General features: G+C 50.5%; 1 protein-coding gene across 1 annotated transcript in view; it reads right to left on the bottom strand.

Moving 5' to 3' along the window:
- Positions 1–25,926, bottom strand: part of ADAMTS7 (ADAM metallopeptidase with thrombospondin type 1 motif 7) — a 57,336-nt gene extending 31,410 nt beyond the window's left edge. The window contains exons 1-8 of the mRNA XM_089906930.1: positions 25,500–25,926; positions 17,433–17,788; positions 15,349–15,514; positions 14,007–14,203; positions 9,003–9,086; positions 8,532–8,656; positions 5,091–5,240; positions 3,802–3,945 (exon numbers count right to left, since the gene is read on the bottom strand). Of these exons, the coding sequence (XP_089763056.1) occupies positions 3,802–3,945; positions 5,091–5,240; positions 8,532–8,656; positions 9,003–9,086; positions 14,007–14,203; positions 15,349–15,514; positions 17,433–17,788; positions 25,500–25,599 (1,322 nt within the window). The 5' untranslated portion in view covers positions 25,600–25,926. The remainder of the gene's footprint in view (positions 1–3,801; positions 3,946–5,090; positions 5,241–8,531; positions 8,657–9,002; positions 9,087–14,006; positions 14,204–15,348; positions 15,515–17,432; positions 17,789–25,499) is intronic.
- Positions 25,927–26,147: the final 221 nt, after the last annotated feature.

Here is a 26,147-nt window from a genome sequence, read left to right as displayed (position 1 = left end):
GACAAAAACCACATGATCATCTCAGTAGATGCAGAAAAAGCATTTGATAAAATTCAACATCCATTCATGATAAAAAAAAAAACCTTGCAAAAGTGGGTATAGAAGGAATATGTCTCGACATAATAAAAGCTATTTATGACAAACCCACAGCCAATATAATACTCAATGGTGAAAAGGTGAAAGCCTTCCCACTAAAATCTGGAACAGGACAAGGATATCTACTCTCACCACTTCTAGTCAATATAGTACTGGAAGTCCTAGCCACAGCAATCAGACAAAAAAAATAAATAAAAGGTACTCAAATTCAGAGGGAAGAGGTAAATCTGTCATTATCTGTAGACGACATGATATTACATATAGAAAACCCAAAAGACTCCACACAAAAACTACTAGAACTGATAAACGAATTCAGCAAGGTAGCAGGATACAAGACTAACATACAGAAATTGGTTGCATTTCTTTACACTAACAATGAAATATCAAAAAGGGAATGTAAACAAACAATTCCTTTTAAAACCACATCAAAAAAATAAAATACTTAGGAATAAACCTCACCAAGGAGGTGAAAGACTTATATGATGAAAACTACAAAACATTAGTAAAGGAAATTGAAGATGATTCAAAGAAATGGAAAGACAGCCCATGCTCTTGGATTGGAAGAATACTGTTAAAATGGCCAGCCTAATACCCAAAGCAATCTACAGATTTAATGTGATACTTATCAAATTACCCATGACATTCTTCACAGAACTAGAACAAAAAATCCCAAAACTGATGTGGAGCCATAAATGACCCAAAATTGCCAAAGCAATCCTGAGGAAAAACAACAAAGCTGAAGGGACTTCCCTGGTGGTCTAGTGGTTAAGACTTCGCCTTCCAAAGCAGGGGGTGCGGGGTGGGGAGTTAAGATCCCACATGCCTCGCGGCCAAAAAACCAGAACACAAAACAGAAGCAATATTGTAACAAATTCAATGAAGACTTTAAAAATGGTCCACATCAAAAAAAACAGAAAATCTTAAAAAAAAAAAAAAAAGGAACAAAGCTGGAAGCATAACCCTCCCAGGCTCCAGAAAATACAACAAAGCTACAGTAATCAAAACAGCATGGTACTGGCACAAAAACAGACATATGGATCAGTGGAACAGAACAGAGAGCCCAGAAATAAACCCACACACCTAAGTTCAGTTAATCTTCAACAAAGGAGGCAAGAGTATACAATGGGGAAAAGACAGTCTCTTCAGCAAGCGTTGTTGGAAAAGTTGGACAGCCACATGCAAATCAACGAAATTAGAACGCACCTTCTCCCCATACACAAAAATAAACTCAAAATGGCTTAAATACTGAAATATAAGACATGACACCATAAAACTCCTAGAAGAGAACATAGGTAAAACATTCTCTGACATAAATTATACCAATGTTTTCTTAGGTCAGTCTCCAAGGTAATAGAAATAAAAGCAAAAATAAACAAATAAATGAAATAATGCCATTTGTAGCAACATGGATGTACCTAGAGATTATTATACTAAGCAAAGTAAGTCAGGAAAAGAAAGACAAATACCATATGATACCACTTATATGGGGAATCTAAAATACAACACAAATGAACATATCTACAAAACAGAAACAAACTCACAGACATGGAGAACAGACTTGTGGTTGCCAAGGGGGAGGGGGCATGGGGAGGGAAAGATTGGGAGTTTGGGATTAGCAGATGCAAACTATTACATATAAAATGGATAAACAACAAGGTCCTATTGTATAGCACAGGGACCTATATTCAATATCCTATGATAAACCATAAGGGAAAAGAATATGAAAAAGAATATTATATATATATATATATATATATAACTGAATCACTTTGCTGTACAGCAGAAATGAACACACTTTAAATCAACTATACTTTAATAACATTAAAAAAAACAGTATGGTACTGGCACAAGAACAGACACACAGAGCAATGGAACAGAATAGGCAGCCTAGAAATAAACCCACACACTTATGGTCAATTAATCTACGACAAAGGAGGCAAGAATATACAATGGAGAAAAGACAGTCTCTTCAATAAGTGGTGCTGGGAAAACTGGACAGCTACATGTAAAAAAATGAAATTAGAACAATTTTTCTCAAACCATATACAAAAAATAAAGTCAAAATGGATTAAGGACCTAAACGTAATACCGGCAACCATAAAAATCCCAGAAGAAAACATAGGCAGAACACTCTTTGACATAAATTGTAGCAATATTTTTTTGGATCCATCTCCTAAAGCAAAGGAAATAAAAATAAACAAATGGGACCTAATTAGACTTAAAAGCTATTGCACAGTGAAGGAAACTATCAACAAAATGAAGAGACAACCTACTGAATGGGAGAAAATATTTGCAAGATACGACTGACAAGGCGTTAATATCCAAAGTATTTAAACAGCTCATACAACTCAACATCAAAAAAAAATAACCAGATTAAAAAATGGGCCAAAGACCTGAACATTTTCCCAAAGAAGACATACAGATGCCCAACAGGCACTTGAAAAGATGCTGAACATCATTAATCATCAGAGAAATGCAAATCAAAACTATGGGATATCACCTCGCACCTGTCAGAATGTCTATCATCAAAAAGAACACAAATAACAAATGCTGGTATAGACATGGAGAAAAGAGAACCCCTGTACACTGTTGGTGGGAATGTAAATTGGCACAGCCACTGTGGAAAACAGTATGGCTCAAAAAAAGAAAAGCAGAACTACCATGTGACCCAGAAATTCCACTCCTGGGTACATATGAGAAAAAAATGAAAACACTAATTTGAAACGATACATGCAAACCAATGTTCACAGCAGCATTGTTTACAACAGCCAAGATACAGAAACAACCTAAGTGTCCATCAACAGATGAATGGATAAAGAAGATGTGGTATATATATGCAATGGAATACTACTCAGCCATAAAAAAGAATGAAATAATGCCATTTGCAGCAACATGGATGGACTTGAAGAATATAATGCTTAGAGAAATAAGTCAGACAAAGAAAGACAAATACTGTATGATATCACTCATATGAGGAATCTAAAAAATAAAACAAACTAGTGAATACAATAAAAAAGAATCAGACCCAGATACAGAGAACAGACTAGTGGTTACCAGTGGGAAGAGGGAAGGGAGGAGGGGCAAGATAGGGACAGGGGATTAAGAAGTACAAACTACTATGTACAATAAATAAACTACAAGGATATATTGCACAGTACAGGAAATATAGCCAATATTTTATAACTATAAATGTGAATCACTGTTGTACACCTGAAACTTATATAATACGGTACCATCAACTACACCTCAATTAAAAAAAAAAAAAACTTGTGCTAATCATTTAAAATTTTAAGTTTGTCTTTACTTAGAACATTAACTAGCAAATAAAAATATAACATAGCAAATCAAGAGGACACAAAAGAAAGGAAAAGCTTTATATTTCATTGCCTTTAAGGGCACTTGCTTCCCTGCTTTTCACTGGACCCTTCCGGTCACATGGCCAGCCCTGTACCTCCTCCAGCTTCCTTTCCTATTCTGCTTTGGCTCCTGTAGCATCACTTAATATCCTGCCGTTCTCTGAAAATTATCCCACACTGCTCATGTCCTCGTGCCTTTGCCCATGCCTCTTCTACCAGGAATACCACTCTTCTCCCTTCTATACATCTGTGAACTCCTGCTTATCCTCCAAGGTGCTGTCTGCATCTCCCCGGTCACACCCTGATCTCAGGGGCTCAGACAAGGCCCAGGGCTCGGGGAGGGACTTACTCAAGGAACCTGGTGATGTACTCGCGGCTGCAGCGGGACCAGGTGAGAGGCGCAGCGTCGTACAGGAGCTGTGGAGACATGATGAAAGGCCGTTTCCCAACGGGTTCACAGTCATTGCCGCTTCCGTCATGCTGAATGCCAAAACTGTGTGAGAGCACAGGCCCCAGGGGCGAGTGAGCTGGTGGGAAGCCACCAGGCCGCCCCTCCCTCAGAGGTCTGCAAGGTGCTGGGTCCTGGCTCCCAGGCCTGGCTCTGCCACCAAACCACTGTGTGGCCTGGGGAAAGTCATATCCCATCTCTGAAACTCAGTTTCCTTAAGGTAAAACGTGGGTATGCTAACTAGTGTCCCACAGGGCCCTCTGCCAGGTGCACCAGCCTGAGCCTGAACTAAGCACCAGGGACACGGGGCAGCCCGGCTCCTGCAATGAGCTGGCCAACAACGGCAAGCCAGGTGGCATGCATGGGGCCCACTGTGGCCCCTGCAACCTCACTGGTGCCAAGAACAGTCTGACAGAGTTCCTGCCACCCCTCAAGTCCTGTCCCAAGGCTGTGCAGTGGAGTTAGGGAGTCTGAGCTCCTGCACCACAGGAAAAGTCTCAAGACCATCCTTGGGAAAGACATGAGAAAAATTACCTTTGCTGAGCACTTACTATGTGCCAGGCACCATACTAAGCACTGTGAGAAACACTATCTCTCTCAGCCCTCAGGGATGACCCAACACCTCGGACCAACAGAGCTCTCTGTGAGCCTGCCGTCATTGGCTCCCAGACATCTAAGACTGCCATATTCACAGCTAAACTGTCTGGGCACAGAGGGCCAAGGGTACGGGCCATGCCTAGGCATAATAGCCTCATGTGGAGGTGTCCAACAGAGGGAGGCTTGGACATCACTGAATCCAACCCGCTCAATCAACAGGGAACAAACAGAGGCCCAGAGAGGGCAGGGAACTTGCCTAGAGTCACAGAGCGATTAGGAACAGGGGGTTGGCAGGGACTAAGAGTAAGAAATGCAAAGCACTGAGGGCAACAGGGAGGGACAAAGGCCTATGGTGACTTTCTGGCCCATCTCAACCCCACTTCAAATAAGACTCACCCCTCTCCTAACAGGGAAGCGGCCTGTTTGTGGGGTGGGGACAGTGCCAAGGACAGCAATGTGGTCAGGCTGGGCTCATTCCTCAAGGCAGGGCTCCCTTCCCTGGGATTGTGTGGGCCATCGGCTTGGCTGTCTGGTGCCCACAGGTTGGGAGGTGAGGTCGGGTTCTTAGTGTGGCAGTGGGGTTGGCAGGGTACCTGTGCCCGAGCTCGTGGGCCACGGTGAAGGCCAGGGGCAGGCCCGTGTCCTCATTGATGCTGCAGCTGCGGTGAGGCTGGCACATGCCCGCCACGTGGGACAGGCCCAGGGTCTCGCAGGGCTGGTTCATGGCGGCACACAGGTCCTTCCTGCACATGCAGAGAGAAGGGGTCCTCAGGCTGACTTGGCCAGAAGCCAGGCCCACCCAGGCTGACAGGGCTAGGGAGGGGCCCCTGCTGACACTGAGGGAGGTTGGGAGTGAAAAGGATGTCCCTGCCATCGCTCCGAGACCAGCGCAGGAGCCATTTGGGAAGCAGGTGCCCTCGTTCACCCAGGACACCTATCTGGGCCTGGGGAGTAGACCCATGCACAATTTGGGTTACTACCCCAGCAAGGGTGCTGACAGAAACTGCCGGAGCTCAGCAAAGGGAAATAACTCCACCTCAAGTTAAAAAACACTGCCTCTCATAGAGGGAACTTTCCTCAACATAATAAAGGCCATATATGACAAGCCCACAGCCAACATCATCCTCAATGGTGAAAAACTGAAAGCAATTCCACTAAGATCAGGAACAAGACAAGGTTGCCCACTCTCACCACTCTTATTCAACATAGTTTTGGAAGTTTCAGCCACAGCAATCAGAGAGGAAAAGGAAATAAAAGGAATTCAAATCAGAAAAGAAGAAGTAAAGCTGTCACTGTTTGCAGATGACATGATACTATACATAGAGAATCCTAAAGATGCTACCAGAAAACTACTAGAGCTAATCAATGAATTTGGTAAAGTAGCAGGATACAAAATTAATGCACAGAAATCTCTGGCATTCCTATACACTAATGATGAAAACTCTGAAAGTGAAATCAAGAAAACACTCCCATTTACCACTGCAACAAAAAGAATAAAATATCTAGGAATAAACCTACCTAAGGAGACAAAAGACCTGTATGCAGAAAATTATAAGACACTGATGAAAGACATTAAAGATGATACAAATAGATGGAGAGATATACCATGTTCTTGGATTGGAAGAATCAACATTGTGAAAATGACTCTACTACCCAAAGCAATCTATAGATTCAATGCAATCCCTATCAAACTACCACTGGCATTTTTCACAGAAGTAGAACAAAAAATTTCACAATTTGTATGGAAACACAAAAGACCCCAAATAGCCAAAGCAATCTTGAGAACAAAAAATGGAGCTGGAGGAATCAGGCTCCCTGACTTCAGACTATACTACAAAGCTACAGTAATCAAGACAGTATTGTACTGGCACAAAAACAGAAAGATAGATCAATGGAACAGGATAGAAAGCCCAGAGATAAACCCACGCACATATGGTCACCTTATCTTTGATAAAGGAGGCAGGAATGTACAGTGGAAAAAGGACAACCTCTTCAATTAAGTGGTGCTGGGAAAACTGGACAGGTACATGTAAAAGTATGAGATTAGATCACTCCCTAACACCATACACAAAAATAAGCTCAAAATGGATTAAAGACCTAAATGTAAGGCCAGAAACTATCAAACTCTTAGAGGAAAACATAGGCAGAACATTCTATGACATAAATCACAGCAAGATCCTTTTTGACCCACCTCCTAGAGAAATGGAAATAAAAACAAAAATAAACAAACGGGACCTAATGAAACTTCAACGCTTTTGCACAGCAAAGGAAACCATAAACAAGACCAAAAGACAACCCTCAGAATGGGAGAAAATATTTGCAATGAAGCAACTGACAAAGGATTAATTTCCAAAATTTACAAGCAGCTCATGCAGCTCAATAACAAAAAACCAAACAACCCAATCCAAAAATGGGCAGAAGACCTAAATAGACATTTCTCCAAAGAAGATATACAGACTGCCAACAAACACATGAAAGGATGCTCCACATCATTAATCATTAGAGAAATGCAAATCAAAACTACAATGAGATATCATCTCACACCACTCAGAATGGCCATCATCAAAAAATCTAGAAACAATAAATGCTGGAGAGGGTGTGGAGAAAAGGGAACACTCTTGCACTGCTGGTGGGAATGTGAATTGGTTCAGCCACTATGGAGAACAGAATGGAGGTTCCTTAAAAAACTACAAATAGAACTACCATATGACCCAGCAATCCCACTACTGGGCATATACCCTGAGAAAACCATCATTCAAAAAGAGTCATGTACCAAAATGTTCACTGCAGCTCTATTTACAATAGCCTGGAGATGGAAACAACCTAAGTGTCCATCATCGGATGAATGGATAAAGAAGATGTGGCACATATATACAATGGAATATTACTCAGCCATGAAAAGAAACAAAATTGAGCTATTTGTAATGAGGTGGATAGACCTAGAGTCTGTCATACAGAGTGAAGTAAGTCAGAAAGAAAAAGACAAATACCGTATGCTAACACATATATATGGAATTTAAGAAAAAAAAATGTCATGAAGAACCTAGGGGTAAGACAGGAATAAAGACACCGACCTACTGGAGAACGGACTTGAGGATATAGGGAGGGGGAAGGGTGAGCTGTGACAAAGCGAGAGAGAGGCATGGACATATACACTAACAAACGTAAGGTAGATAGCTAGTGGAAAGCAGCCGCATAGCACAGGGATATCAGCTCGGTGCTTTGTGACCGCCTGGAGGGGTGGGATAGGGAGGGTGGGAGGGAGGGAGACGCAAGAGGGAAGAGATATGGGAACATATGTATATGTATAACTGATTCACTTTGTTATAAAGCAGAAACTAACACACCATTGTAAAGCAATTATACCCCAATAAAGATGTTAAAAAAAAAAACCCAAAAAAACACTGCCTCTGAACAGATAAAGAGTTGTCAGAGGTTGGGGTCATGTTGAAGGGGGGTGGTGTGTAAGATTTTCTGGTTATAAAGGAGTTGCACAAGAGATCCTTCTAATAGAACCATTCTATATCTAGACTGTGGCAGTGGATACAGAAATCTACACATGTGATAAAATTGCACAGGACTTAATACACACACACACACACACACACACACACACACACACACACACACACACACACACACACACACACACACACACACCCAAACAAGTAAGTGCATGTAAAACTAATGAAACCTGAATAAGTCTGTGGATCATATCACCGTCAATTTCCTGGTTGGGATATAACTACAGTTATGCCAGATGTTACCACTGTGGGGAACTGGATGAAGTATAGATGGTACTTCCCTGTATTATTTCTGACAACTGCATAGAATGCACAATTATTCCAAAATAAAAAGATCTCCCCCAGTACTGCTGGAATCCAGTCTTGGGTCAAAGGTGTGAAAACCCTCCTCAAAATGAGGCTCCCTGAGAGCAGGGCTGTGTCTGCCCACCCTGAGGGTCAGGTAGCACCTCCCGCCCACGCAAGCTCTACCGGCCACACCTACGGCCCAGCCCCTCACAGTGGCGGTACCTGGTGAGCAGGATGGCGGTGTCGTGGTGCAGCGGGTGGGCGTCCCTTTTCATGTTGATATTTTTCTGCCACTTGCAGAAGCTCCTCAGGGTGTTGTCTGCGTGGTGAGTGATCTTTAGGTCCTCCTGGGGGCAGAGAGCGTGGCCACTCAAGCCTATCCCTGAGCTCTGAAGGGTCAGGCCAAATTCTCCTTCACGTGAAGGCGGGAGACAGAGGCCCAGAGGTGGCAGTGGGAAGACAAGCAGGCAGGCCCCCAGTCCAGCCTCCAGTATGACAACCCTGACTACAGTCACGTGCCAGACGGGACCTAAGAGAGGGTCAGCCAGGGACTGGGGGTGACAGATGACACTGCTTGGGCCAAGGAGGCCCTCGCTGTGCCCTTCCACATGAGGCAGCTCAGGCAAGTGGCAGGAGGGCCCTGGCAGACGATGCCCATCCCAGGGGGCAGTGTGGGGCCACGTGACTTCTCACCTCCTCATCTTCCAGCAGGACCAAGCGCACGACGGTGATGTGGATGGGGTTCCCGATGCTGGGGTCATGAAACAGGCCGGCCACCTGCCCAAGAGATAAGGGTCAGGCTGTCACCTTGGATACAGGATATGGGCAGCCTCTGCCCACCTCAAGGGGTGCACACCCAAGTTCACACAATGGGGAGCTCACCAGTGCATGCATCCCATACATGAACGTGCCCACACCTGTACACACACTTCCCCAACCAGCAACTGCAGAACCTGGGGAGGACGAGAGGGCCTCCCAGCACCCGGCCATTCCTGAGCACCAGTTTCGGATCCTATTCCCCAGCTCACACCTCCAAATGCTGGCTTTTTGGCCCATCTCAGGGCCCTAACCTGCCCTGGCTGGGACAGCCCTGCAGCCCCCTCCTGCCCTGAGGACGCCAGGACCAGCATCCCAGGAGTGAGCCCTCCCATGAGGCGTGAACTGGGCACGGCCTGGGGGAGGGGTGGAGGCAGGCAGAGGCCATCTTCCCTGGGGCTGAGAGCCATGGGGCCACGAGGGCAGGTGTGTGTGCCTCTCAGAGGCCCCCGTAGCTACAAGGGCGGCTCCACACTCAGCCCCAAGACAGAAGGCCATCCCCAAAGATGGACAGTGTGCCAAGGTGCTGGGAAATGGGGGTTAGAGCTATCTGCTCTTTTAAAGCTCCCTCAGAACAAGAAAGGGGCCAGCCCACAACTGGGGACAGTTGTCAAGGTCCCAGCAGGCAGAGATGTCAGGACACACCAGTTGTGAGTTGGCTTCTAGCAATTCCATCAAGAAAAATAATATTCAAATAGGAATGGACAAAACACACACTGTTAAGAGGGCAAAAAGCCCCTGATAATGGGGATGAATTACACTGTCAGAGCCCAAGGTCAGGAACGGTGAAGACAGTGATGCAACGTGTCTCTGTGCCCTCCATGCACGTGCTGGAGCTGGGAGCCCCTCTGCACTGCCTTCTTCCACCACATCAGCCAGTTCTGCCTCCTAAATTCTGTCCTCTAGCCCACCTGCAGCCTTGCACCCCAGTCATCTGTCTCCGAAATGCAAACCCAATCACCCTATGCCCTTGCTTAAAGCCATGAGTGGGTCTTCACTACCCACACATAAGGAATACAGGCCTGTGCGGCATACAGGCCTGTGTGGTCTGGCCCCTGCCCACCTCTATGGCCTCACTGCCCCCCTCAAACCCCCTCACTCCTGGCTCCAAGCACGCTGGCTTTCTCTCTGCAGAATCCCATGATTCTTCCTACCACAGGGCCTTTGCAGATGCTGTGCCCTCAGCCTGGCACACCTTCCCAAGTTATCTCTCACCCCCTCTGAGCTCTCACCCCTCCATCACGTCTTTTGGGGAGCCTTTATTCTACCCGACACTCCCAAACCACCATGAACTTGTCCTTCCTAGTACCCCCTCCATCACACCTTCATATTCATCAGGGTGACGGCTTCATTAACGTCTCTCTCCCATTCCAGACCATAAGCTCCATGAGGGCAACGTCTGTGTGGACTCCCTCTTACAGCCCCAGTGATCTGTCCAGTACCTGGCACATGATGGACTCAAGAAACAGTTGTGGAATGAATTAATCTTGAGCACTTGCTAAGTTTTTCCAACGCGTTATTTCATTAAAAAATAAAAAACAAACAGTGAAAAATGAAAAGGGTGCCCCAGAGAGAGTCAGATTAAAAGAACAAGTCTTTCCTAGTCGACATGCAGGTGGAGCCCAGAGGAGCCCCTGAAGATCTGCTAAGACCTGTCCCAACAGCTAGCCCAGCCCATATCCTGAGTTAGCGCTGGGATAGCTTCCTGTCACCACAAAGCCCCACCCCCAGCATATATAACACCTCTCACTGTCCCCCAAGAAGTATGGAGGTGAAACAGATGCTGGGAGGGACTGGAGGGTGGCAGAGTCATTACTTGTTGACCAGATCAACCAATGAGCGTCTGTTTATGGCCTGAGGTCAGTGTGGTTGTCTAGATAAACAATACCTAGGGAAGACAAGCCCTGCTCTGGTGCAGGCCTGGAGAGCAAGCCAGGGTGGGCAGTATTCATGAGAGTAAGATCTGGGGGTTACAGGTGACCACAAGCTCCCAATGAGCTGACAGTATGACAGAGCCACTCAAAAAGGGCCTGTGACCTCAGAGGACATGAATAGAATTGAGGGTGCAAAGTTGGGTTGGGGGGACCTCTCTTGCTATGCTTGGAAGAGACCCACCTGAGCTCCCGGGCTCAGACCTGGGTCTGGCACAGAGAGGACACTGACAGATTGGAACCTGCAGGAGGCCCTGGTAAAGAGGAGTGAGCTGTCCTGAAGGTGGCTGTGGGGCCAAAGGGCAGATGCTAAAGCAGCCACAAAAGCAGCAGTAACACTGACCGAGCCTAGCACACACAGTCCTCATGCTGGGAGCGTCACATGCCTTATCTCACTTAACCTTCTTACTTCTCAGGCAGGCATAACCATCCCCACCTTACAGATGGAGTAACGAGGCTCAAAGAGAGGCTGAATAGGGGATCAGAACCCAGATCTGACTGCATCAAAGTTTCTGCTCTTACTTCTTAAGTTTGGAAAGCGCTGCCTGCCTCCTCTCTGAGGGATTCTCAATGCCTATAGCTTTGGAGGCTCTGAGAAGTCCTGCAGTAAAGTCTGTGTTCCTTTTTTTTAACCCTGTGTTGCCAAACTTTTTCAACAGCGCCATCTTTCTTCACAGAACACTTGTAGCATCCCTTGGAACAAGTACTCCCTGGAATATTCTTTGAGAAATGCTACAATGAGATACAGCTTCCCCAGCATGGGATCCTATTCTTATGCATCCATCACCTCATCCTTGGTACAGAGCTGGCACCCATCACATCAGCGTTACAGAACTGCTCCAGAGGGAAAAGAGGGTAGGTTCTCCCCATCCACACCACCCTGTTCCCCCATCCTTCCAGCACACTCTGGCCACCACAGCTACCCAGCTGTCCCTCTCTGGGGCAGGCTGAGGGGCAGAGAGGACAGAGTGGGACTCTGGAAGCAGATACATCTGACCTCCGGTCCCAGCTCTGCCACTCACTAGCTGTGTGACCTTGAGCAAGCCCCTTGGCCTCGCTGAACCTTTGTTCCTTCAACTATGAAATGGGGCTGAGGCTTAGCTGAGGCAGTGAGTGTGGAGCACTGGACAAGCAGCAGGTGTTCAGAAGGCTCCAGCCCTAATACACGGTCCAGCCCTCCTCGGAGGCTGGCTACATGCCCGCCCATGCCCCTGCCATCTCCTGGAGTCTCCCTATCAGGTATCTAGCACTGTTAGGCTCATAGGTGCCCCGACTCTGTTCTGACCAATGCTGGACTCGCCAGCTTGGGAAAACCTGATACTGTCCAGAGCAGGTGACTATGAGAGCCAGACCCTCCCTCCTCCAGGGTAGGGCTCACAACGTAAATGTGTGCATCCTGTGAGCCTGGACAGGGAGGCAAGAAGGGGCCCCGCTTTGGGGCCAAATCCTTGACCCCTGGCACACAGGGGATGTCACAGGGGAGCCTGGAGGGCTCAGTACCTGCCCACATAGAACACTCAGAAAAAATGAGGCAAATAAACCCAGCTAACCATTGGTGGCTCCAGCCAAGCTCCTGGGCCTCCTTCAGGCTGAGCCCCTGAGTGGAGGATCTCATGGCCTGGGAACCTGACCTTGCCCACCCTGAGCCCAGAAGCCAGGCCCCGCTGTCCAGCAACAGTCCCTCCTGAACCCTGGTCTTTAGTGGTTTGTCTCCCTGGGCAGACAAGACTAAATAGAAGCTTGGCTGGGTCTTAGAGCCCTCAAGTGCCAGGCAGAAGGCTATGGCCTTTATTCCATAAGGAGGAGGGAGCCAACATGGGTGGCCAAGTCGGGCAGGAACCGGCCCGGAGCTGAGCTTGCCAATGCAGACTGAAGTAGTGGGGGCATGGTGGCCACAGACGGCGCCCCTTTCCTTCTCTGACCCCAGGCCTCATGGCGATAAAAGGGGTGGCCAGACCTTCGATGATCCAGAGCGCACTTCCTTTAATGTTGCGGGGAGTGTGAGGCTGGCACGGGCGGAAGTCACAGCTCACGACACTGGCCATATCAGCCGCAGAGCACGCTGTGCTGGGAACCTCACCTGTTCTCAGTCACCCAGCCCAGGAGGAGAAGAGTGTTGTTCAGTGGGTGGCCTGCTAAGAATGCCAAAGGCAGAGATCTTTTCTCCCGGGGGCCCTGAGGCCTCCCACCTGCGCACCCAGGGCAGCAGCAGGGAGGGACTGGTTGGCACTACAGGAGCAGGAATCACCAGCTCCAGCCTGCCACAGTGCCCCAGGTGGGACCTGGGAGACCTAGGCTCCTGTTCAGCTCTGTCTTGCCTCGCTTGTGACCTGGGCAAGTCACTCACCCTCCCGGGGCCTAGCTATCTCAACTGTCCCATGGCGTCAAGAGCAGTATGACAATGCTGTAAGGTACTATTGTCATCCCCAGTTCACAGGTGGGCAAGCTGAGGCTAAGACAGGTAATGTGGCTTGCCCAAGGTCACCGGCTAGTAGAACACAGAACTGTACAGATCCTTCTAACTCTGCTGTGTGCCGATGTCTCAGGCAGGGGCTGGTCTGATTGGTCATTTCCATGTCCCCAGCGACCAGCACAGGTCCCGGCACAGAGGAGGGAGGTTTGTTCAGAGCGGTGTGGATGGGTCAACCAGTCTACGAGCTCCCTTAGCCTCCCCTCCCCCAGCTCTGGTCCTGGCAGGGGGTGGAGGCTGCTGAGCCAATGGGGTGGAATGACACTCAGTGGTGTCCTCACAGCAGCCCCAAAGGCCCCACCTCTGCCCAGGCTCTCTCCTAGTGACTCCTTGTGGGGCCTCCCATCCCCTCCTGGACTTAGGAGCTGGAAGCTTATACCTCCTGCTTGGGGCCTGGGGTACACCCACCCTTTGTACCTCAACACCACCACCCCCTGGCAGCCCTCGCCACCCCCCACACACCGCCCGCAGCAGCCTCACCATATTCATGATGGTCAGCACGTAGCTCTCGACATTTGGCTGCCCGTGGTACTCCACCATTTTAGCATCAGCTACCACCAGGGTCTCCACCCACTTCTCTTTGCTGACCGAGCGCTGGTGTAGACGCCTCGGCCGCTGCCGCCGCCACTGCTGCCGCTGCTCCCAACGCTCCCGCCGGGGCTCCAGCTCCGGGGACTCTGTGGGCCCCAGACGGGCTGTGGGTTAGCTGCCAGTAGACTGGCCCAGGGCACACGTCTCAAGGGCCTTTCCCCAGTGAGCTCTCTCTGGGTCAGTGGGAACAGTGCTGGGATCAGAGGCAAAAGGCCTGGACTCCCATCATGGCTTTGCCCCAGACCTGTGCTGTGTGACCCTGACCTGGTCACTTCCCTTCTCTGATCCTGGGGGATGCCTGACTATAAATAGATAAGTTGATCAGCCTCACAGAGTGACTTCGGGGGGCTAAAGAAATGATGGCTATGAACACAGTAAAGCACTGTGTCCGCGAGGCGAGCTCCTAAGCCCCTAACTCCCCACGCTGATCCCTCCCTCGCTGGGGGGGTAAATACATCCCAGCACATGCAGATCCCCCGGCCTAACCCCCAGCCTGGGGAGGCTGACCAAGACCCCAACAAGCTGACCCCACGGGGGACCTGCCCCACTGACCCAGGCTGCCCCCAGATCAGAAGAGGAAGCACATCTATGGAGCTGGGGAAACTGAGGGCGAGAAGCATGCCTCTTTGGATATCTGTTCCAGCAAAGAGAGTCCCTGAGCTGTGGGCAGCTTGTGAAGTTGGAGCAGTCCCCAAACCCCAGCAGCCCTTAGCAGGCAGCTCCTTACAGAGACTGGCCAGCACTGACTGTGGCCACTCTGCAGAAGAGGTGCTGGGTGCCACACTCTAGGTCTCCAAAATGGAAGTCAGTTATCCTGGGGTGCGACCACAGTGGGGAGGGGAGGGAGGTTCCTGGCTAGCTGTCCTGCTGCGGTTGGGTATGGCCTGGCCTCGCCCGGACACTCGAAGAATAGTTGGCACAGCTGGAGGTGCCCCAGGCAGTGAGTGGGGAGGGTCAGGGAGAGACAGAGACGGAGCCCTGAGGTGGGGAGACGGATGAGCTGACAGTGAGAGGTGCCAGTCCAGGGCATGAGCGGGGGCAGGCCTGAGAGGCAGAGGCCTCAGGCCCGTGGCACATTTGGAGGGCACAGGCTATGATGATGTGTCTGTCGGTCTGTGTCCCTTTGGTCTAACAGGAGCTGGGCATGGAGGTGTTGACAGAGGTTTCTAGAAGGCCCCTCCATGCCCCCAGACCCATCCCCTACCCCAGAGCTGGTAGCAGAGAAGCATACCTTTCACCCCACAGGTGCCTGGAGCCCTGGGGTCCCCCGGCTCCGCCCACCTCTCAGGGGCTTGGCGCTTGTATACCACGTGCGGCTGGGCACGGCCAGGGCGGGCTGGGACACCATCCAGGGGCTCAATGAAGTAGTCCTCGTTGGAGAGCTGGAACACACCTTTCTGGGAAAGGAGCACCAGGGTCACTTGGGGAGGGCTGGCACTCAGTTGCTCTTCCCACCCATCCCAGAGTCCTGTCCTGCCCAGCGAAGCCCACCACCCCAACTGACCCTGACACACTGTGCTTTCCTCCCTCTGGGCCTTTGTTCACTTTGTACCCTCTGCCTGGAATGTCCCTCCTTACAGCTTCACCCAGCCAAAGGCTTCTAGGCTAAGCTCAGAAGCCACCAGCCTAGCAAGCTGCTCCATACACCCACCCTACCCCTTAGCCCATAAGAAGCAAGAAGTGGGTCTGCATCTCCTGCATCCCCAAAGAAAAGCAGGAATTACAATTAAAAGCTTAACATCAAGAAGAAAAAAAAAAGTCCTGGGGATGTAATGTACAGCATGGTGACTATAGTTAATACTGTATTGTGTATTTGGAAGTTGCAAAGAAAGATCTTAAAAGTTCTCATCACAAGAAAAAAAACTATATGTACATAAATTTGTAACTAGACTTATTGTGATCATTTCACAACACATAGGTGTCAAATTGTTGTCTGAAACTAATATTTCAATGATATCTCAATAAAAAAAAAGGAATTTGATCACAGAAAGAAAGAAAGAAAGAAAGAAAGAAAGAAATGGGTCTGCTTCCGAATCTAACGAGATGTCCACAGAGATGCCCACTGCCACGAGGACATCCTTGTCCCTGGTCCCAGGGTCTGCCAGGGAAGGAAAGCTGGCAGGGATGTCTTGGTCATGTCCGCTGGTATTCAGAGAGGCCAGAGGAAGGAGGGGCCTTGGTAAGTATCTTTGAGCAGCCCACCACCTCCTGGGGAAGCTCAGGACTCCAACACGGAAGAAGGTTTTACCTCCCTTGGACCTCCCTCACTGGCTCCAAGTCGGCCAGTTGCGTCACTCAGGGCCAGAGAACCTGGAGCGCTGGACAGTACATCATCAGCTCTAGGGGCTGGAGGCCTGGGTTGAATGCAGACTCCACCACTGGATACCTGGGTGACCTTGGGCAAGTTCTCTAAGCCTGCTTCCTCATTTGTAAAATGGGAATGATGCACCTGTCGCTCAGGCTCAACAAGATTAATCAATTATATGGAAAGGGAGGGGCACAGACTGGGTAAATGAGAGACTTTCCCAGGCATATGGGCTCTCAAAGGCCCAGATACCCTAGAGTCTGTGAGGTGGGCTGTATTAGGCCCTGCCCTGCCACAGCCCATGGCTTTTCCTGAGCAATCTGAGCTGAGGCTCCCCCCCACCAACAGTGGATGGCTGAGAATGTGCAACCCTCCAACTCCTCCCACACCCCACGCTTGGGAGCTGGGAGCAGAAAGGGGCCCTATCCTGCGTAGAGTGGAGCTGCTCTAACTGGGCACTCAAGCAACGGGAGGCAATTAGGGCTGCAGGCAGTAGCCAGCATCACCTCAACCCAGAAAAACCTGGAGGTTGAGGCCTGCTCTCATCACCCCCTGAGGCAAGGTAAAGGTGAGGAAGCCTGTCCTGGAGAATAGCAGCCTAAAGGGTGGGGGCCGCGGAGGGAAACAAAGTCATAACTGATCCCCCGAAGAAGAGGGATTCAGCTGCTTTCTAAGTTAGTCTACACACACCACAAACAGTGGTTCTCAAAGTGGGGTGTCTGGACCTGCAGCTTCAACACTATCTGAGAAATTGCCAGAAATTCAGATTTTGCTACCCGCTCCCCTCCCCCCAAGGTACACTGGGTTTTTAACAAGGCCTGGGTGACTCTGGCTCGCATTAAAGTTTGAGAACTGCTAGAGAACAAAGAGGCCTGCGTTGTCCACCCCATTTTACAGGTGTGAATACTGAGGCTGGGAGAGGAAAATCCAACAGGCCGAACTTAGCAGCAGGTCCGTGGCCAGGCCGGGGGCAGCCCTGCGTCCCGCCAGCGCACCCTGCGCACACTCACCAGGCCGTCGCAGGCGCTGATGGCTGCCAGGCCGCCCTCGAGCTCAGGGTCCTGCACCTCGCCGAGCAGGTGGCAGGCGGGGGCGTGGACCCGGATGTGCGCGCGGCCCAGGCCGCCGCGCCGCCGAGTCTCGCTCACGAAGCCGGGCGCCAGCAGGTGCGAATTGGCTGTCAGGTTGAAGCGCAGCTCCCGGCCCCGGTACTGCAGCTCGTAGAAGGCGGGCGCGGCGGGGCGCGCGGACACGTCCCTCTTACGCAGCGCGCGCGGCCACAGCTCGTAGGACAGGAAGGAGCCCCCCGCGTCCACGCGCACCGGGTGCACGATGTCCAACGCTGCCCGGCCCTCGGCGGTGTGCTCTGCAGAGAGAAGAGCCGGACCGGAGTGGCGAACGGCCGAGAGGGCGGCTGAAGTCTGAGCGCCGGGACTCAAACACCCACCACCTGTGCTATTTCACCTCTCCGTGCCTAGATGGCTCCATCTAGGTTATTGGGATAACCTCTTAACAGGTTTCCCTGCTTCCGCGATTGCCCGTGTGGCATCCCTCTCCCCTAGTCTTCTTTCAGCGTAGCAGTCACAGGGATTCGTTCCAAATCAGTCAGATCATGGCCCTCCTCTGCTCCAAACCCTGCAGTGGCTTCCAGCTCACACACAGCAGGAGACAGAGTTATGGCGATGGCCTGTGAGGCTTTAGGCAAGGTTACCGCTCCAATCTCATCTCTGCTACACTTCCCGAGTTCCCTCCACTCGGCCACTGGCCTCCTTGCTGTTCCTCAGTCAGACATGCTCCTGCCTCAGGATTTCGCTTTGCTATTCCCTCCACCGGGAACACGCGAACCTCAGTGTTCCATCTGACTAAACCCCTCACTTCTTTTCAAGTCCTTCTTCAAAGCTCTCCTCACTTTATTTTAAAATTGCAACTCCCTGGCTCTCCCTATTCCCCCTTCCCTGCTTTATTTTTCCCCATAGCACTTCTGACATACTGTATCACTTAACATCTTCGTTCTTTTTCCTATTTTTCTTTCTCCATCTCCTCCCAGTGTGAACTCTAGGAGGGCAAGAATCTTCATAGTCTTTGCTGAAGTGTTTAAGTGCCAGAGTTATCTGGAAACTAGTAGTTTCTCAGTAAATGTTTGTGTACAATCTGTAGAATGGGGATAATTACTTACACTTTGGGAGCTGAGGATTAAATGAACTGAACTGCTCCACATATAGCCTGGCCCACTGACTGAACATGATGGCAAGTATGATTAGTATGACTATTAGCCTAATGGATTTTTTTTTAAGTGCCTGAGGGTTCTGCACACATCTCCAGGTCTCCTGAGATGGGGAGTCAAAGAAGGACCACCCAGGTAGGGCTCCCTAGCCCCTCATCACTACCACTTCAGCAGAGCAGCTCTAGTTTATTTCTTTCACATTTAAGAGTTTGAATGAAAATGTTCCAGGGCTGCAAAACTTCTGCAGACTTCTGCTCAGGCCCTTGCCATTTGCAGAATCCTCTCCTAGTCATTCTGTCTGCTTGGATTTCCCAGTAAGCCTTCATTCTTAACCTTTTTTTGCCATGGACTCTTTCTCAGAAAAATGTTTTTAAATGTGTAAGATTAAATATACCAAGAAATTGATTATATTGAAATACAGTTGTCAAAATAATTTAAAAAGTAGATGTGAAATTATGTGCTCCTTTAGTAATGCACTAAACAAGATCTAATGGCAAATTTAACAACTATGGTGATTTAGAAGTAGTGATAAATGTCAACCTTATTTCAAGATACCTGCAACTGTATTGAGATAAAATATTTTGCTTTTCCTATTGGTAGCAAAATCACAGATACTGCCAACACTATTGTGATTTGTTGCTAATATTTATAATTGAAGGAAATGCTACATTTCACTTCAAGGTTACAAAAATTAAAGATGTAATATATTCCCATCCAAGGTCATGGATCCTCTGAATTCTACCCAGGTCTCTATGGCTGCAGATCCAGGTTAGGACACCTGCAGTAGAGTCCCCAGATTGTTTCTGGAGAATGCAAAGAGACATTCAGAGAAGTGCAGAGACTGGCTTAAACCCACACAGCGAGAGTAATAAAGTCTCCCAAATGGCTTCAATCTCTCAGTAACATCGTTCTACATTCAGCAGTCCGTCCCTTGCTGGGCCTCAGTTTCCCCTTCGCCAACGTAAGGAGTTGGACCAGATCAAGTTTTTCAAACTATTTTGGCCACCAGACCTAGTCTTCAAAAGAAATCTCATGTGGACACATACACACATAAGAGCAGCACTGCTGGGGGTGGGCGGGAACCCCAGGGCTGGTGCTCTTGTTCCCCCTTTTCCTTCTCTGCAGTTCCCAGGATCTGAGGTACAGGTAGGAAACTGGCCCATGTGAAATGTCTCCCAGCTTCAGGTCCTGCCCAGATCAACTGGCTTTATGCTCAGCTCCTGGGATCCTGGCTGCTCGTGACAATAACCCCTCGAGGCCACAAGAATGCCTGAGTGCCCTGCAGCTGTCCCACAGGGCTCTCTGTGTGGTCACTGCTGGGGCTGGAAGGGAAGCCAAGCCCAGCCTGAAGCTCCATCCAGGCCAGGCCGCAGAAACCCAAACTGCCCTCCAATCTGTCTCCTGTCAAACCACGTGTAAAGCGCCCTGCACACGCCAGCGGTGTGCCCCCCTGCTGAGGACATCCCCCGCGGCCCACAACTGCCCCAGCAGGCCAGCCATCAGGGCATGGTCCTCTAAGAGTATGCTCCGAGCGAGGCAGGGTGGGCTGGGGTGACTTGCCGTGTGGCTCTGGACAAATTTTCCCTGTCTCTGAGTTTCAGGAAGGCACCAGTGCAAGGATTTTCCAGACATCTCAGATGAGAATTTGTTAAAAGCAAATTCCCAGGCCCTGCCCCAGATCCACTGAATCAGCATCTCCAGGAAACAGGACTGGGAAGCTCTGGGGTTTGTTAAAAAAATTTTTTTAACATCTTTATTGGAGTATAATTGCTTTACAATGGTGTGTTAGTTTCTGCTGTATAATAAAGCGAATCAGCTATACGTATACATATATCCCCATATCTCCTCCCTCTTGCGTCTCCCTCCCACCCTCCCTATCCCACCCCTCTAGGTGGTCACAAAGCACCGAGCTGATCTCCCTGTGCTATGCAGCTGCTTCCCACTAGCTATCTATTTTACATTTGGTAGTGTATATAAGTCCATGCCACTCTCTCACTTCGTCCCAGCTTCCCCTTCCCCCTCCCCGTGTCCTCAAGTCCATTGGAAGCTGTGTTTTTACCAAGAGCCTCAGGAGACTGTGATCATCAAGGAAGTTAGGAAATTCCTCACTGGAAGTGAACCTGGCTGAACATCGGCAGTACCTGGAGAGCTCTGAAAAACTGCAGCTGTGCAGGACCCAGCCCAGAGATTCCGATTCCATAGGTCCAGGGCTCTGAGGCCCCAGAATCTGTATTTTTTTCTGTATTTTTCTAAACCTTCTGGGGATTCTGTTGTAACCATTTCAGGGCTGGCATTTGAAAGCCACTGGGCTGGATAATTGAAGGAGACTTCTTGCTCTGACATCCTAATAAGGGCATTTGGGATGGCAACTCCACAACCACAGCCGGCAGACTTGTTTTTTGTTTGTCAGTGTATTGACTTGGGGGGGTGGCGTGGTTTGTTGGGCTGGCAAAAATGTTGGAAGGTATTTAATCAGTTGCTAGTGTTTAAAAAAATCACATAATTTTGTATAAAAATCTCCATTTTCAGCTTAAAGTCTTATCATCCATCCCTGTCAGGCCTAAATTCACACTTGTCAAAAGTGGCCCTTTAGAGAGGGCCTGTGCTCCCCCATCTGCCTCAGTCTCTACCACTCCCTATGGTGCTCTCAACAATGTAGCTAAATATAGCTTTGCCCTCAGCTTCACACTTGTCTTTCATTCAGTAAAGAACTGAATCTCTAACAAAAATGGGAAAACAAGAAGCCCCATGTTTCGAGAAAAATGTCTTCCCACCAGCCTTGTTATGTTACCTGCCTGGTCCATCCCTCAGAATAGAGAAATGGGTGCAGGGCACTCGTGATCCTTACCCCTGGCACAGTGCTGAGAAGGTCCAAGAGAGGGGAGGGGATACCCCACAGATGGACGGGGATGAAGAAAATCTTCGTTAAAGGGGCACATGTGAAATGTCCCTTGACATACAGGTACGTATTTAAGCGTGAAGATGGGGAGGGCATCTTGGTGGTGGACACCATGTGGTAGACCCCCAGAGAAGTAGGAAAAAGCCAGGGGTGAGGGGAACAAGCAGTAAGAAGCTTGGCCCAGGTGTGTGTTTTGTGAAATGAGAGACAATGGAGTGACAAAATAATGCACTGTCAAAAGTATGGGCTTTAAACATAGGAAGACCCAGGTTCAGGTGCCAACTTGGCCACTTAATAGTTGTGTGGCCTAGACAGTCACTTAAGCTTGCTGAGCCTCAGTTTCCTCAACTGCTCAGAGAATCCAGGTCAGAAAACTTAAGGAGGGTCACAGGGCAAATAGACGGAGAATAAGACAACAGCCACACTCCAAGGCTTTGTTTTAAATGAGTATTAACAGCAGTTCCCAGGGCATGAACCATCACAGGCAACGCTGCTAAAGACAAGCTGAAGGTCTGGGAGTGCTGACGCTAACCAGCCATGAAGTGCTCAGTATGCCAGAAAAACGAAAGCTACATGGCATACTTCTAGGCAACAGCAGTGTCCTCAAACGTGTGTGGGTGGGAGAGGGTAGTATGTATGTGGCTGGGGAATTGGAACCACTGGGGAGAAATGGCTCCAAGAGCTCAACAGTGTCCCTGGGGAGGGATCCATGACCTCGGGGTCATGCGGTCCTGTTGACAATCCCTGCTCCAGACCTTGGGAAATTATTGCAAGACAGAAATTCAAGTGATTTATACAGAAGCATCCTCTTAAGTTCAAAAATGTAATGGGGCTAAGTAGAAATATGCTGCAGGTGAAAGGCATTAGAATTAATGTGCTCTAGAGACAGAGTGCCTGGGTTTGAATTTGCAGCTCTGCCACCTACAGCTGTGAGGCCATGGGTAAATTACTCAGCCGCACAGTCTCGGCCCTTCCATCTGTAAAATGGGTATGATAATAATCATACCTTAGGTTGTGTAAGAATTCAATGAGTTAATACGTAAGCGCTTAGAACAGTAGATAACATATAGCGAATGTGAACTAAGTTATGACTGAAAATTAGCAAGAGAAGTTCTAAGGTATACTTAGCTATTTCCTGAGAAACCTGTTTTATCTCTTTGCCTAATGGTGTAATAAAATATTTTTTAATCAAAAATTTAAAAATACTTACAGGATGTTACCACTTTTACTGCAATAATTTTCATCTTCTTGTTTTGTTCTGCATTCATTTTCAATAGTCAATTTGTATTGTTTTGCCATTAAAATATTTTTAAACGAGGACAGAGTGAGTTAAAAAATAAACAACTCTTTCAACGTCTCCGACAGCTGACCCCTGGTAGCGACAGTGATGGCTGAACCTACCACCACCCAGTGCCAGCAAAGGGTAATTGCAGGTTCCAGTCTCTGGTTTGTGGGTGCATCAGAGCTGAGCCAACAGAGCTAAATCTACAGCAGGATGGGAGCAGGGACTACTAGTGGTTTATGGCTGAGACTGTCCTGCCAGCGTGTGATTGGACAGAGTTCCTGCCACAATGGGTGTTGAATACTTTGAATATCACCCCTAGGTGACAGAACCGTCACTTTGGAGCTTTTCCCAAAGAAATGCCAACATGGTGTTTACCCTCACCTCCTTATCGAGTACCTGAGTTACAATCCAGCCCTTCAAACGACCCACACTTCATGCCAAAGAGAAAAAATAACCAGGGTGTGTGTGTGTGTGTGTGTGTGTGTGTGTGTGTGTGTGTGACACACACACCCTCCTCCTTGAGTCTGTCCTCACTTGCCTGCAAGTACATGTGTGCACACACACATAGAGATCACATGTGTGATACAGTGTTTTGATGGCCCCTGCTCCAGTCCCAGCAATCCTAACAAGTCCTTGGTTTGTCACATTTTCCTAAAAGTGAGCCCAAGATAAGTTCTCTGGCCTGAAAGAAGGTAGCATTCAGTGGGCAGCGGCCCCGGTCTACATCCCAGGCAAGTCCAAAGAAAATGACAAAGCTCAGCAGCCTCAGGATCAGGGATCCTGATCAGGAGCAGACTGGGGAGAGCCCCATGCTACGTATCAATGGGAGTCCTAGAGACAGACACTCACCTTGAAGGGGGACCCAGATTAGATAGGAGGGGTGCCTGCCTCGCCCCACCCTAAATGGCAGGTTCAAGTTACAGGACACACCAAGGACTCCCTGATCTTACTGGGTCTGCCTGGCAGATTAATAAAAATCACGGCCACCATGTGGTAGGCTCTCTGCTCTGTGCAAAACAATCACATTTAGCATCTCACTTAATTCTCACAAAAACCCTTGGAGGTAGATACCATTATCCCCATTTAACAAAATGGGCAAGCTCATACATGTGTCTGGTCTGCAGTAGAAGTAAAGGGGACCCTGACCACAGGGGACTCCCCCACCCCACGTTTCTCCCACAGCTGCCAGGGGGCCTGGACCCAAGTTCAGGCTCGGGGGCAGTTCCTTGGGGTAACCACTTTCCTGCTCCCTAATCCCCATCACCTGGTTCTTCCTCATGGGTCCCCAGCTCTGGACAGAAGGAAAACACAGGCTTTACCCAAGTAGCCCAGGAGTCCAAACCAGCAGGTCACTCTCCTCTCTGAACCTCTTTCCTCATTTATAAAAGGACTTTCCATCACACACCTTGCAGAGTTGTTGTGGAGCTGATGAGAAATAAGAACTAGGGAGGCTGGCACACGGTATTTCTCATTAGATGTTTGCTCTATCCCCTACACATTGCTGCTAGATAGGGAGCCTCCTCCCTAAAACACTGCCTTCATCAGCTGCTCCCCTCGACGGCTCCCCCAACCCCCAAGATCTGGTTTAAATGTCCCCTACGTTCCGGCCCATATGCTTTTCTAGCCTCCCAACCACAATCCCTCTGCTGGGGAGGCAGGTCTCCCCCAGGCCCAGCACGCAGGCCTAATCTAGCCACCTCCCTCCACCAAGCCCGGCCGGGATGCACCCCCACCCCCAACACGTACCCTTCCAGCCCATCCAAAGTTCATCCATCCTTCCAGTCCCTCCAAGCTCAGGCCCCTCCTCTCCTACAAAACCTTCCCGTCTGCCTCGCCAGAACGGCTCTCCCCACTACTCGACCCGCTCCCTGGGGGGCAGGCCAGGGGTCCTCTACACCCTCTGTTCCTAAATTCCCAGGCCGTCTACTCCGGACGCTCCAGGAGCTCCGCGGCCCGGCGGTCGGCGGCGGACGGCGGCGGAGCAAGATTCTGGACACGGGCCAGAGGCTCGTCGGAGGCCAGCCGGCCGGGGCGGGGAGAGCCAAGCCCAGGGCTGGGGAAAGAAGCTCCTTCTCCCCGCTCCACTCCAGGCGCCTTCACACTTGGGGGAGGGGGAGGCAGGAAGCGCAAGGACCGCGGGAGACCCGGCCCGGGGAGCCGCCGAGGGCCGGTAGGCACCTAGAGGCGGTGGGTAGGGGCCGGGGCGGGAGCGCGGCGGAGGACCGCGTAGACCTGCGACCCCGAGCCCTCGTCCGCAGCACCCTGGCCAGCCTGCTTTCCAGACGAGGCGCACTGAGGAGGGCGAGAAGCTGAATCCATCGCGTGAAGCCACGCTCCGTCCAGTTCCTCCGACGAGAGATCCCCGGGAGAGTCAGACGCGCTCTGCGGTACCCGAGGTGGGGAAACTGGAGCCCGAAGGGCGTGTAAGAGGCTCTTTCCGGCTACAGGCAAGGTGGGTAACGGAGTCGCGGGCCAGGGAAGGCTCCCTGGAGGCGCGGTTTCGCGGCCCCAACCCCACCCCTGTCACTAACACCAGGGGGCGCGACAGCTCCAGGCAGAACCTGGCGGGCACAGGGTCTTGCAGAGGTGAGAAGGGGCTAAACCGAGGCTGGGGAAGCGGGGAGGGGTGGCAGGGCCGGCCGGCCGGCCGGGGCGGGGCGACCACCCACCTGGTACAGATCCGTGGGCGCCGGGCGCCAGAGCGCAGAGGAACAGGAGGAGTGGGCGCAGCAGCAGCGCGGGGCTGCGGGGATTCGGGCCGCCGGGCATGGCCGGTGCCGGGCGGCCGCCGGGCGATCCCGCGCGCACACTATTCGTCTCGTCCGCTCGCTGCCCGGTCCCGGGTCCGGCTCAGGACATGCCCGACCCGCGTGCAGCTCCCGGCGTCCCGGGCCCGGACTCCGGCCCGGCGGGCGGCTACGCTCAGTCCGCTGGCAACAAAGGCTGCAGAGCCCGCCCCCTTGGCCGGCAGCGGAGGCAAAGAAAAGACCGGAGAGTGAGAAAGAGAGAAAGAAAGAAAGGGAGGGAGGGAGAGAAGTCGCCGGCCCCCGCCCCGCCCCTCGGGCTCCTTCCCCCGCCCCCGGCCCGCCCTCCAGCTCCGGCTCGGCCTCGCCCCGCCCTGGCCCCGCCCTCGCGGGCCACTCGGGGCCGGTGCCGGCGGCCCACCGCTCTAGGGCGGAGCTGGGGCAGGGAGCTGGTAGCGCCCCCAGACGGCCGCTTGGCCGCCCACCGGGCCGAGGGCGCCCTCTGGCGGTGGAGCCGAGCAGGCCCCTCCCGACCTGAGCTCCCCAAGGCCCCCCAAAGAATCTGGAATTTCT

The sequence above is a fragment of the Delphinapterus leucas genome, chromosome 2 (assembly GCF_059928025.1).
Source record: "Delphinapterus leucas isolate spDelLeu-1000000601 "Yukka" chromosome 2, BTC_Dleu_Yukka2, whole genome shotgun sequence".
NCBI lineage: Eukaryota > Metazoa > Chordata > Mammalia > Artiodactyla > Monodontidae > Delphinapterus > Delphinapterus leucas.
This window is presented reverse-complemented; position numbering and strand designations above follow the sequence as displayed.